We start from the raw sequence: 12,921 nt of genomic DNA on the forward strand, positions 1-12,921 counted from the left end.
GTGCTGTTGGCCTTGGCCTCGGTGCGTGGAAGCCCTTCCAGTTCTTCTTTCTCTGCCTCCTATACTTGCTGGGATGGCTCTGTCTTCAGTCCTGCTATGGTCTCTGCTTCTCCGAGCTGTGGCTCTGTGGGGGAAGATCACGAACGCCAGCACCGGAACCCCCGGGATGGACCCCAGCTCCACTCAGTGGCTGGGTGGCCTAGCCAAGCTGCTCAGTGTTCTGTGCTTCCGGGTCTTCATCTGGCTTCTCCATCGTCTCCTTCATGTCGGCAGCTGTGGGGCACCCAGAGATCTGTGGGGCTGTTTCAGGTCCTACCTAAACTTGGCTGCTTGGGGTCCACAACCAGGGCAGCTGAGTGGGCAGCCCCCAGAGCAACCATCTGCTCGAAGACTCTTGCTCACCCACTGCACCTGGAGCCCACTGCTCCCTACTGAGCGCGCACAGCCCAGACCCTGGGCATTGGATCAACCACCCCGAGCCCATGGCTGCCAAGTCAGGCAGTTTCCAGAGGGGATGACAGTCCTTGCTGTCCTCCGCTCCAGCTCCTGTCAAGAACCGTTCTCTGGAATATAAGCAGCCATGATTCCCCTGTGTGGTCCTGTCTCGAGGGTGCCTTATGACCTCCTGAAAGACAGGACCTCTCGACCACCCAGCAGGCAGCTACCCTCTTTCCAGCGACAGAGGTGAGCCGAGACAACAGTACTGGAGGCTGAGCTGCACACAGAGGGTTACAACAGGCCCCCAGTTACGCAGTCTTTCTGGCCTGAGAGAAAATGAATTAAAAGTGAGGCCACGCTTTATACTAGCTCCCCTACAAGTCGAACTGTATAGAGATTCATAATGCCCAGGTTTTGCCAGTGCACGTTACTATGAATCAAAGCACTAATAAACAGGCTGTGGTTCCTTCCCGGCCCGGGACAGAGTGACCACTGTTTTCAATGCCACCTAATTCCAGGCCATGGGATTTGCTAGACATAAGGCTCCTGGTGGCCCAGGGCAGAGGCCGACTGCTGGGCCAGGCCGCGTGGCAGACGGAAAGCCCCAGCCCTGTGGTGCCTGCAATTCTGCAGAGCGGGCCATTGCACTCTTGGGATGAGAGGTAGCTTGAGTGCACGTTCTTGCAGCGGCCTGCCTGAGAGGAAGCTGTGTGCGCACAGCTGAGGGAGAGGAAGGTCAGCTGGGAGGAGACCATCCAGAACACAGAATGTCCACAGACACAATTCGGAAAGGGGCCTGGCCCGCTGGAGATGGGAGGCAGAGTCAGGAAGGCCCGGTGTGGGGGATGACACCTGAACTACCTTCCAGACGACAAGAAAACACAGTAAGACCAGAACTTAGTTATCTATCTGGAAGAGTCTACTGTATCTGTTGTGGACACACTGAGATATCTTTTGCTTTTTAAAGAACAAAGACTGACTTATGATAGAAGGGAGGGAAGGGACCTTGGCTTCCCCAGGCTCACAGCCCCAGTCACAGTGCTGTGCAATGGGGGCCTCCGAGTGGGGCTGGATGCGATGGGAGCTGTGGCGGCAGGTGAGGCAGGGAGCTGAGGCAACAGGTGTGTGCATGGGGTACATATGCCCCAATAACAACGCCGGGCAACAAAGAGGGGCTCAGAGCTGACAGGTTGCTAGTCTGGTTTCAACAGAAACAATATAAAAGGTGCTTAAACTTGGGGGCCTGGTAAGTCCCTGTTTCCTTCCCCATTCTCCTGCCCCCTGCCCCAATCTCCTCAGGCATTCTCACGAGCAGCTCTGAACAGATGTGTGCTTGCTGTAGACTCAGCTACGGCTCCCCTCTGGGTCACAGAAGCTCCTGGGGGCAGAACATTCCAAAGGAAGGAGGGCTATCAGGCAGTGCTCCCTGCAGCTCCTTTCAGCCCCAACGGCCACCGCACAGCCACAGCACGGCCAGGGCTCTCCTGCCTGACCGCACCTGCCCTGCACGCATCGGCGCTCCGAGCTCAGCCGGGCACCAGAAAGCAGACGCTCCGTGCTCGCTACGGTCGTTAAGCAGTGCGGCGGCCCTCGCTCGATCTATTTAACCACGAACAGCTGGGCACTTCGGCTCTTCTCTGCATTCTTCCTTTTCCCTAAGAGGACAGTAAATCACAAGGAAAACTGTGGGAATGAGCGGAGGGCCTTTGCAGCCTGGGGCAGCATTTGTTGCTCTATCTACCCATCGGATTCCAAATCCATAACCCTGGATTTACTCTCCCTCCTGCGCCCTGAGGGGAGCAGCTCTTCGCTTTCCCTCACTAAAACGAAACCGTCTGCAAATGAAGGAGAGAAACACAGGACAAACTGCTTTTGCTTCAGATTTACGCTGCCAACGTGAATTTACCAGCAGGTGCAAAGCAGGCCCTCAGTTCCAGATATTTGTCCAATACTTAGCTGGTACTACAGAAACTTCTAGAGTAGTGTCTTCACTCACTTGAGAGGATACTGGGTGGGTACGGCCCTGAGCTCACACACATACACATTCGCGTGTGTATTTGGATGCACTTCTAAAGACACGCTGCTCAAGTGGTCGCCTGAGAGCAGGAGCTGATGAACTATGTATGGAGTGTATCATGTTAGAGACCTCAAAATGGTCACTGAAAACGTGAGACAAACACACAGAAAGGAAGCAGATATATGCAAGATGCACCTTGCGTAAAATGTAAAGCTAATCTTTCATTCTGTATTATTTTTATAAGAAAAGATGAAAAGAAAACCACAATACTGATGCATGCTACAACGTGGATGAACCCTGAAAACATTAAGTAAAAGCCAGACACAAAAGTGTATGACTCTGTTTTTATGAAATGTCCAGAATTGCCAAGTCTACAGAGACAGAAAGTAGATTAGTGGTTGCCTAGGGCTTACAGGGTGGAGGGTTGAGGGTACAGGGGCTTCTTTTGGGGATGATGAAAATGTCCTGAAATTGATTATGGTGATGGCTGCACAATTTGGTGAATGTTCTAGAAAACAATTATACATTTTAATTATTTTTTATTTTTAGTAGGCTCTACACCTAACGTGGGGCTTGATCTCACAATCCCTAGACCAAGAGTAGCACGCTCCACCGACTGAGCCCACCAGGCGCCCCTACGCACTTTAAGCAAGTGAACTGTATGCTATGTGAATTATGTCCAATAAAGCTGTCACTAACACACAATCCCCAAAACCCCTAAAACCAGAAAACAAACCCACCACAATGCAACAGGGCATTTAAAAAGGCCTTTTATTTTAACGCTTGCACCAAAAGCTGGTGGGCCTCAGGGATCCCACTCCCCAGCTCCTATGCAGGTGTCTGGCAGATTTTCCCTAGAGCTGGGGAAGCTCTAAAGCCCTTCCAAGTCTCAGGAGAGGCCTGAGCAATGGTGTTACTGTTCTCCTAAACTGAATGACCTTCAAGCACCTTGAAACCTGAGGACCCTGGAAGGAGCCTTACAAGGGAGGGGCCACCGGGGCTCAAGCTGCTTTAGCTTCTCGATGAACCCACCCTGCAGACAGGTAAGCACCTACAGATGGCTTTCAGCAGGAAAGAAATACGGTGAGGGAAACCAGAGCCCAACGGCCTGCCACACAAAGGCTGACTCAGTGCTCCTTTTATTGAGTCTTGAATTCCCCACTGCTCAGCAGCTCTACTGTGCCGAGGCAGTTCTAAGACATATTCCCACAACACTGGGGAGGTCTGAGCCTATGAAGGAGAAGTTTTTCTAGGAGTAGTTAGATGAAGTAAATACGTGACTAGGCACTTTATCGAGAAGATCAATCCAAGACATGTCCTCTTGAGATTTATGTACCTATAGATATCATAAAGGTTACTAGTCAGTTTTCCTTCTGATGTCAGGAAAGTTTGAGAGGGATTTCTTCCTGAGACGGGAAAAGGATCCAGACAGGCATTCAAAGAACGTTAACTCTGTTGGCATTATCTCAGTCAGCTCTTTTGCTTACTTTCTCCTCTTAATTGCTCTCCACACCCAGAAAGGGAAGAAAAAACAAAACCACGACTGACTTCAGCTGCCAGGTTCTAATGATAAACAACCACTTTCTGGCGAAACTTTAATTACAAGGCAGGCGGCGCTCAGAGCAGGAAGCAGCCGGTTCTGAGTCGAGGCCTCGCGCCCGCCCTCACCGCACTGAGAAACACCATCATTAAGCTAAGGCCCTACGAGAACCTGCATGTAGCCAGGAGGCTCAACGTACTTTCCTACTCTGTGGTCACCGTCTAGAAACTTCAGGGCCAAAACCACAGGGGCAGCTGCGACTTGGGTTTCCAGACCTGCCCCAGGAATTTTTTTTTTTTTTTTACTTCAAAATTTCCCCTTTGCCCTCTCGGGGTGGCTAATAGTGGGAGTGACTTGCCCAGATCAGAGTTAAAAACCAGTGTCACTCTGAATGCAAGGCCAGTTTTAAAGGGCTGCCACTTAAACTTTGTACATTACAGACTTCTTTCTAGGCCTCAGGGAAATGTTCGCCTCTGGAACTCTTCCACTTTTGAAGGCATGGCAACTGTGGCCACAAGTGGCCTTTTTATCTCACACTTAGAACGCACATGAATGAAAATACACATCCAACCACATCCTGGTGGGTTAATATCACCTACACTAGGACCAAGAAAGCATGCTCCTGGGTATTTACCCAAGAGAAATGAAAATATATGTCCATGAAACACTTGTATAAGAATGCCCATGGCAGCAATATTCATGGTATCTCTACACTGGAATGTCCATCAATAGGAGTGGAGATAGATAAACTGGGGTATGTCCATACAAGGAAACCCTACTTGCTAATTAAAAAAAAGCCCAAACTACTGATATGTGCAACATGAGCGAATTTCACCTATTAAATTCTATGAAGGAAGAAGGACCAAAAAAAATTTTTTTAAAGCACATAGTATGTGATTCCACTTACATAAAGCACCAGAATAGGCAAAACTAGTTTACAGTGACAGAAATCAGAACAGGATGGACAGGAGGGAACTTTTTAAGGGGAAAGAAATGTTCTCTCTTGATTAAAGCAGAGGTGACCAAATTCACGGAACTGTACACTCCAAATGTGTGCGTTTGATCCTACACAAATTACACCTTAATATGAAAAGAGAAAACAGATAAATGGCAGCTGGGGGATACGGTGGGGCGAAAGGTTTAGCTCGTCACTTTTTGGGTTGCTTGATTCTGCAGAGGCCACAGGAACATCCCAAACCCCGAAACGCCACAGGAACAGAACACCCCGAAACCCGGGCAACAGCTGCTTGTTCTCAGGCTTGAGGCCCCCACTGGGCTGCCCCCCTGAGCTACGCTGGAGACCTAAGGGAGACAAGCATAGGCGGCAGGGCCCCACAGGCCTCGGGGGCCAGTATGAGGGGGGTGGGCAGTGCTGTGGAGGCCGGCACCTGGCCGGCACCCGTGCCCAGTCTTCCAGCAAAGGCCACGACAGACAGGAAGCGCTGGGAGAGGGGACAGAGGAGTCAGGGCCGCACAGGCTTCACACAGGTCCGACGTCCGCCTGCAGGGGGCGCCCTGCCAATGATGAGGGTTCACATCCCGGCAGGAAAGCTCTAAGCTGGGTGAGTTTGTCTAGGCAGAGTGCCTTCCACCTACCCACAGGCCGAGATGGGCCCCACACCCTCAAAGGTTTTCAACACCCTGGGTCAAGTAACCCCACAGCTCTGTCTACTCTGGTAGTCACTGCCTATTTGAAGCACAGCTCTGTGTGCCTGGGGTTAAGTATGAAAAATCTGTCAGGATCATCATTCTGTGGGCTTGCGTTCTCTGCCTGTGTGTGTGTGCGCACACGTGTGCCTGTGTGTTCATGCGTGTAGAGGAAGTGACAGTGACTGTCATTGTTAGAAATACCGATTTGATACACTCGCCCTCTCTCACCCTTCATAAGATAGGGTCTTGGTACATGGGCCTTTCCCACCAAGGCCTAGAACGGCTGTCCTTCTTACCCCTCACACTCACCTTCAATGCCATTGCTTCAGGGGAACCTTCCTTGAGGCTGACCTTTCACCTCCATCCCCCTACCCTGCCCCCATCATCTCCTACCACTTTTCTTCACCCACCTCATGACCGCAGTGACTTGTCTGCTTGCTCACTGTCTGACTTCTCTTCACACCGTAAGGCTGAGCAAAATGGGGATTGTGGCCGGTTTGTTCTCCACTATGTAAGGAAGCACCTGGCCCAGCACACAGTAGGGCCTCAGTCAGTACTGGGTGAATGGACAAATTCTGCATCTTCAAGCAAACCAACCAAAACCAAAACCAAAACCCCCACGTGTACTTGTGCAAGTTCATTGCAATGTGAAACTGCCCTATAATCCATGCCTGCTTCTAGAGAAGTCTCCTGGGAGCCAGTCTGAGGCTCTCTGTAACACTGACATGCACGGCAGTGACAGAGAAGAATGCTGAAAAGTGGATGTCCCACATCTGATCTAAGTACCAATCTCTGCGGCCAGAAGAGGAGATGTACATCTTATGGAACTGACCAGAAAATGCGGTTCACGAGCCATTTCATTTTCTAAAACACATACTATTATAGGAAGCAGGGGCTGCAGATGCAACCTGGTGAAATGAAAAATGAGCCAGTTGGGAACATAAAACAGGGAGGATAAGACATGTATGCTGACTTGGCAAGTCATGTAGCACACTGCTCAAGGAGGAAAAATCGCCCTGGTACATAGGCGCGTGCACGTAGTCTGCGGCCCAGAACCTTGAAGTGCACAGTGAAATCATTTAAAGAAAATATAAATAAGATCTGGCACCAGCCTGTCACTGGCCTACGGAAGGAGAGGTCAACGTTATCGCCAGACATAACATTACCTAGAGAAGAGCTCCCTGCCAAACCCCAGTAGGTCAAAAATAGTGCCCTCTCTTATTCTCTTGGTTACCTAGAAATCTGTTCAGCTGTTGGCCCAAAGAGTCATTCTCCCGAGGCTGGCTGTTCTGCCACCAACTGCTGAGGGATGTGGGAGTCACAGGCCAAGTGAGAAGAGCACTGAGCCAGGAGATCTACCTTCAGCCCCCATTTCCTGTCTGTCAACTGTGACAGCCCCAAACTCCCCCAGCCACAGCTTCCTGCCCATTACTTAGTAAATAAAGCAATGAACGACATAAAGAACCCTATTCTTACACAAGTCATGATGCTTCAGTTGCTCCCTCCTTGACACTAGCACGGTGATTCTGGTCATCTATCAAACACTTATTATGTGCTAGCTTACGTGAATAAAGCCTGGTTTTGTAAAAGTCACAACTAATCTTGACAGGTCACAGAGTGGGGGAAAAAACCCATACATGGCTCTGGTTCTGCTTTTCGTGTTAGGAGGTGGGAAATAAGGACGGGAGAGTGAGAAGGAGGGGCAATTTTAAACTCAATGCCTTTGATAATTCATTTTGATTCGGTGTGGCGTATTAGAATAGAACATATGCTGGAAGCAACTGGCAAGGACCTGAGTTCTGCCTGGTGTTCCTCTGATGGCAGCTACTTGCCAAATGTTCAGGGAAGAAAACGAGGCTGGAGGCTAGAACCTCAGTGCTGAGAACTTTCAGCTCAGAGGGAGTGTTCAGGGGCCCTCTGAGTAAATGGGGTCCCACTCTGGCCTCTGCAGACATAAGAGCCCAGAAGAGAAAAAGGACCGTTTGCTCATTCCCAAGGCTAGGGCTGCTGAGAACAGCATGGGCTGCGGGGGGAGCAAGGGAACTAAAGTGGGATGTTTTGAGCAGCGTCCACCCCCTCCAGCCCATCAGGGAGGTGGTGGGAACATTCTGGGTCGGTGCTCTACCTGATGCCGTGTGTGGCAGGCCTGGCCTGGCAGCTTTCCCACAAGCCCAGCTCTCCCCTCTTCCCACGGCTGCCAGGGATCTGCCCGCCGCTGATTTGGGGCAAGTCTGCCCCGAGAAAATACACAGGACCCAGCCAGGCCCCACGGGTGTCTGGAGAAACGGCAGACCAAGCGGTGGGAAATGGTGGTCAGCCAAAAGCAGAAACCAAAATTACACAAAGGGAAAAACAGGAAGAGTCCATGAAGCAAAAACGGCAAGGAAAGGTTTTGCATTTAATGCCCACAGTGGCCTACCTTCACTCTCCCAGGAGATAATTCTGTCATCTGGAGCCCAGTGCTCAACGTTTGCCTGGAGTGCACGTGGAGGCCTACAGTCACCAGGGAACTCCAGACAGAGCTGAACCTGAGGGGCCTGGCCCTCCCCTAGTGAGGTCTATGGATGTATGAGCTCAGGTGTATTCCCCCAGAGATGAGGTTCCCTGACCCTGAGCTAGTAGCCAAAGTGGTATATGGAGGCCAGATGACCAGAAGAACCCAGGACCAGACTGTGCTGGGCCTTCTGTGAGCAACCCACACTGGGGAGTCCTCCAGAAGCCCCCCAGTGCCAGAGAGCAGCCGCCTGTTAGGGTGAGCGTGCCTGAGGGGGCAAGAGGGGTGAGGCTGGGGGGTGAGCGAACAGACCGTCTCACCACCGCTACTCACCATGTACGAAGGAAAGATCAGAACTCGCTTGTGCTTGCCACAAGGCCACTGGGGGTCATCCAGGAGATTTGGGTCATAGTCCATAAAGTCTCCCAGGTCGCTACCTGAGGATCACACACAAAATAATCAATAGGGGCCCTAGACTCCCTGAAGCAGAAGCAGGGGGGCGAACGCCAAGTCTAAAGTGAGCCCGAGGCAAGGCCAGCCTCAGGCCGTTGAGCCGAGTCACACGCACACTCTGCCCCTCAGGAGACAGCCCCACAGGCCAACGGAGGGTATCCCCTGCACAAGGGGTCACCAGATACTTAACATTCTGACAATTTTCCCACTTTAGAAAATTACGTATCACTCCCCCCGACGTGAGAGCACAAAACCTCGCAGAGCATGAAAGGTGCGGCGAGCACTCGGGTTACAAACTGGGGCACCAGAAAGGCGCATTTGCTGAACCTACACACCAAACGAATAACTCTGGTCCTGCCGCGTGAGCCGCACGTTTCCGGTGTGAAGGCCTCCCGGCAGCCTGCTGTCTACACACACAGATCAGCGCAGGCGCCAGTGCACACAGCGCTCAGTGACCAGGGCCGGCGGGGACCTAAGGACAGGGCTTCCAAACTCAGCACCTGGACAGGCCCGAGGAACTCCCCATTCACCTGGAGTTTCTCTGAGGTAGAAATAATACTGCTTCATAGAGTTTTCTCCCTTGTTTGTGTCTTACAAAGGTTTGTAGAGGCAAAGCTAGAAGCAAGCAAGCCTTCCTTCACGTTCACAGGCCATGAGAATCACAGAAACGTTCTCACACCTGATCCAAATCTAAAAACTAGGAAAAGACCGGCAAGAACCAGGCTGAGATCAGGAGCTGAGTGGTGGGGAGAGGGTGGAGGGAGGGGTGGTGCAGCCTATCTGCATGGTACAGATGGCCCTGGCATTTCTCCTTGCGGAAGCTTGGGAGTTGGTGGCTGAAATATCTCATCGGTGAGGTCCCCTTGTGGCCTGGCTATGAACCTGTATGGCCTGAAATTGGGCTTGCCCCAAAGTCACGTGGCCCGTGGGATAGGCTCATGCTCCATCCAGAGGCACCCGTCCTCCAGTCTGCACACAGGGGGAGACCCAGCACACACGGTGCTCCAGGGACCTTCTCCATGCGCTGCCCCACCCCGGCCCTGCCCGTGGTTACCTGTGTCCAGGCTCCCCTGGGTGCTGCTTGCTCGCCCTATGGAGAGGCTGCGGTGGCTCAGGTTACGGAACTGGGAGAAGGAGGAGGTGGAGTCTATGGTATTCCTCCGGGCTCCGAAGGCATTTGTGGGTAACAGAAATTGGGTGTAAGAAACAGTCTAAAAGGTGAAGACAAAAACGGACAAAATGGATTACTCCCAGGCAATGACAGGTTTGCATCCATACCAAGTTCATGTCCATATTCTTATATCCGCACTTCGAAAATCCAATGAGATCTGAGATGAAATTTGTTTTGGTACTTATTTGTGCCAAAACCTACTCAACTGACTTGAGGCTACGTACAGTTTTAATTTATTACACTTTGTGTGAATATTCATGTTATGCGGTAGAAACACTACTGTGCTTGAGCTATCCCAGAAGCCGCTGGGATGTTGTGTAATACACAAGGCACATACCACACTGTCTTTTTTTCTTTTTTTGAACACCACACGAGCTATATAACCCACCAAGTGCAGAATTCCAGAACACATCAGGCCCCAAGAGTGTCTGATAAGGGGCTGTGGCCTGCTGTATGTTCCACTGGCAGATGTGATCTCCGATGCTTGTCTCTAGCTCACTTCCCTCATTCCTGTGTGAACACTCAACCTTCAGGAATGGACACAGAACAAGTGTTTTTCTTTTCACCTACTTGGAGAAGCATGGCTCATACATCCCTGCTCGTGAGCTCGGGGCTGATGACATCCGGGCACAGTGGTGACCAGCTGTTCTGCGACAGGGGAGGTGGGGAGGTCATTTGCTGCCCCAGCAGCTTCAGCTGGAAGCAAACTACCCTGAGATGGCCTCAAATACTTGCGTCATCTCCATAAACAGGCTTTTGAAGGGTTTACAAAGACTGTGTGGATCCAGCACAAAAAGGTCAAGTTCATCTTTGAAACTTCGCCCCTCAGACTTCACCAGCAGGTCACAGATAAGGAGGAACATGACAGCCCTCATGCTAGGTGCTCACTAAGGCTGAGAGACTCAGCTTCTCAGGACCGTGGGAAGCCTCCGCCTCCCCCTCACTACTCAAAACAAACTTTCTAGTAGTGGGAATGTAGCTTCTGACACCATCCGTCAATGCGTGTTCAAACCACTCAATTCCAGATCATGCACGTGGGGGGGGGGGAATACTCGTCAATATCCTGCATATCCATCATAAATAGCACTGGTGGAGAAATACTCATGCTATTTCCTCACTGGCTTGGTGGGTTTCCAAGCACACACTAGGGGAGTGGGGACAGGCTGGCCCCAAACCTGGTTCACCCACTGTGAGCAAGGGTTGTGGTCTGTCATGCTGCCTCTGCGTCCTGACCCTGGTGGTGTCGGCACAGACTTGCTGATGGGAAGCTAGGAAGCCTTACCTTCCCGTCAGCTCCCAGCTCCACGCCTTCAAGGCCAATGATCTCTTTCAAGCTCACGGCACCTGTGGACTGCTTCCCTCCATCCAACTTCAAATCCCTGGGGAGGACAAGCCCAAGAAAAAATGCTTTGGTTTGTACTCAAAAGAGCCATGATGATGTTTACTACACAAGACACCACAGTCACACTGACAAAAACAAGCCATGGGCCCTGGCCAACAGAATACCCCTCTGACCCTCCTTGGAGGCCCGTTAGCAACACTGACGCAGTTCCACCTGGTCTCATCCACTTCGACATAAATGAAATCCCAATCAAACAGAAAGCCTGAAGATGAAAGGCAGGCCTAGAAGCTGATGGACCGCTGTTGTTCCGCCATACAATGGCCCTCAGCTCACAGTCCACTAACAGGAAGCCAGGGAGCATTCCCTGGGCATCATGGGGCAATGGTTGGTTCTCTTAGGCTCTGGCTGCTGGTTTCACTTTAAAGCTGGCAGTGAATTCCTGTCCTAAACAGTTCCCAGGATTACTGCTGGTAACGACGGTATTAATGCCACCATAGTCACCCCAGCTACCTTGCCAGGAGACCTAGAACATGAGTATCTTTCTATAAAAGGACAATCTCCAGTATTAACAAGCATTTACACAGCACTTCACAATTTACAAAGACTTTCCACACATTGTCTCTGTCATTCCTTTAGATGACCTTATCAGACAAGGACTGCTATTATTATCTTATTTTACAGAGGAAAAAGCCCACAGGAGGCTGAGTGGCTTGCCAAGGTCACCAAGAGAGGAGGCTGTCGAGACTGGTTTTGCATCCAGTGCTGTTTCTAGCACGTTGCGTTGCCTGAGAGGGTACAAGACTGAGCTGGCTGTGGTTATGCTCACATAGTCAAGGACAAGCCCCCTCCTTACAGCAGGCCTCGCGCTCGGCTGATTAGAATCACGGGGTATCTGACGAACTACTGCCGCCCAGACCCCACCCGCAGACATTCTGTTTCAGTTGGTATGGGGTGCAACCTGGGTGTCAGTTTTAAACACTTGCCAGGGGATTCTAAAATGCAGCCACATTTGAAAAGACTGTCTTCCAGTTTCTGTCTCTAGGACGCGGTGCTTGTTAGTCAAAAGTCATCTCAGGCTGGCAGTGTTCTTGCTGTGTGGGCTGGAGAGAGGCACCATATTCATGGGCTGGCTCCCACAATCTAAGCAAGAACAAACAGAACGTGCAGGCAAGACTCTCCAGGCCAAGGATGAAGAATTCACGGAAAAAGAGAGAGAGCCGGGTGAGTGAGGGAACAGAGACAAGAAGCCTCCCCTTCCAGGAAGGAAACAGGGATTCTCTAGTCTAGTTGAGCAATCACTGCCTATGACCCTACCTCTGATGATGAAGTGTGATTAACGGCAGTTTTAAAAGAAACAGTCAAGGGGCGCCTGGGTGGCTTAGTCGGTTAGGCGTCTGACTGATTTTCGGCTCAGGTCATGATCTCGGGGTCCTGGGATGAAGCCCCGAGTGGGTTCCGCGCTCAGTGGGGAGTCTGCTTGTCCCTCTCCCTCTGCCCCTCACCCCTGCTCGTGCATGTACGGGCTCTCTCTCAAAAATAAATCAATCTTAAAAAAAAAAAAAAAGCCAAAAGTTGCATCCAGTAAGTATTGCCTTTCTTAAAGGCAGTCTCCTGCTCAAAACTCTGTGGAGCCCCTTTAGGAACAACACTAAAGTCACGCAGAAAGAAGCAAATAACCAACCCTGTCTGCAAGCTTTGTATTATACATATTTTTGCTCTGAACACTATTCAATCAGCGCTTCCCCCACCTACTGACCAGACTGTCAATGACTGTGAACAACTTCAGATAATTCCAGACATCAAGCTCAGCCCCTAG

At 51.0% G+C, this 12,921-nt stretch overlaps 1 protein-coding gene across 1 annotated transcript in view; it reads right to left on the bottom strand.

The window, feature by feature from the left end:
• CABLES1 (Cdk5 and Abl enzyme substrate 1) overlaps positions 1–12,921 on the bottom strand; it is a 120,768-nt gene that overhangs the window by 12,679 nt on the left and 95,168 nt on the right. The window contains exons 5-7 of the mRNA XM_026496085.4: positions 11,046–11,142; positions 9,647–9,803; positions 8,473–8,576 (exon numbers count right to left, since the gene is read on the bottom strand). Coding sequence (XP_026351870.2) covers positions 8,473–8,576; positions 9,647–9,803; positions 11,046–11,142 — 358 coding nt within the window. The remainder of the gene's footprint in view (positions 1–8,472; positions 8,577–9,646; positions 9,804–11,045; positions 11,143–12,921) is intronic.

The sequence above is a fragment of the Ursus arctos genome, unplaced genomic scaffold, assembly GCF_023065955.2.
Source record: "Ursus arctos isolate Adak ecotype North America unplaced genomic scaffold, UrsArc2.0 scaffold_17, whole genome shotgun sequence".
In the NCBI taxonomy this organism is placed as follows: Eukaryota; Metazoa; Chordata; class Mammalia; order Carnivora; family Ursidae; genus Ursus; species Ursus arctos.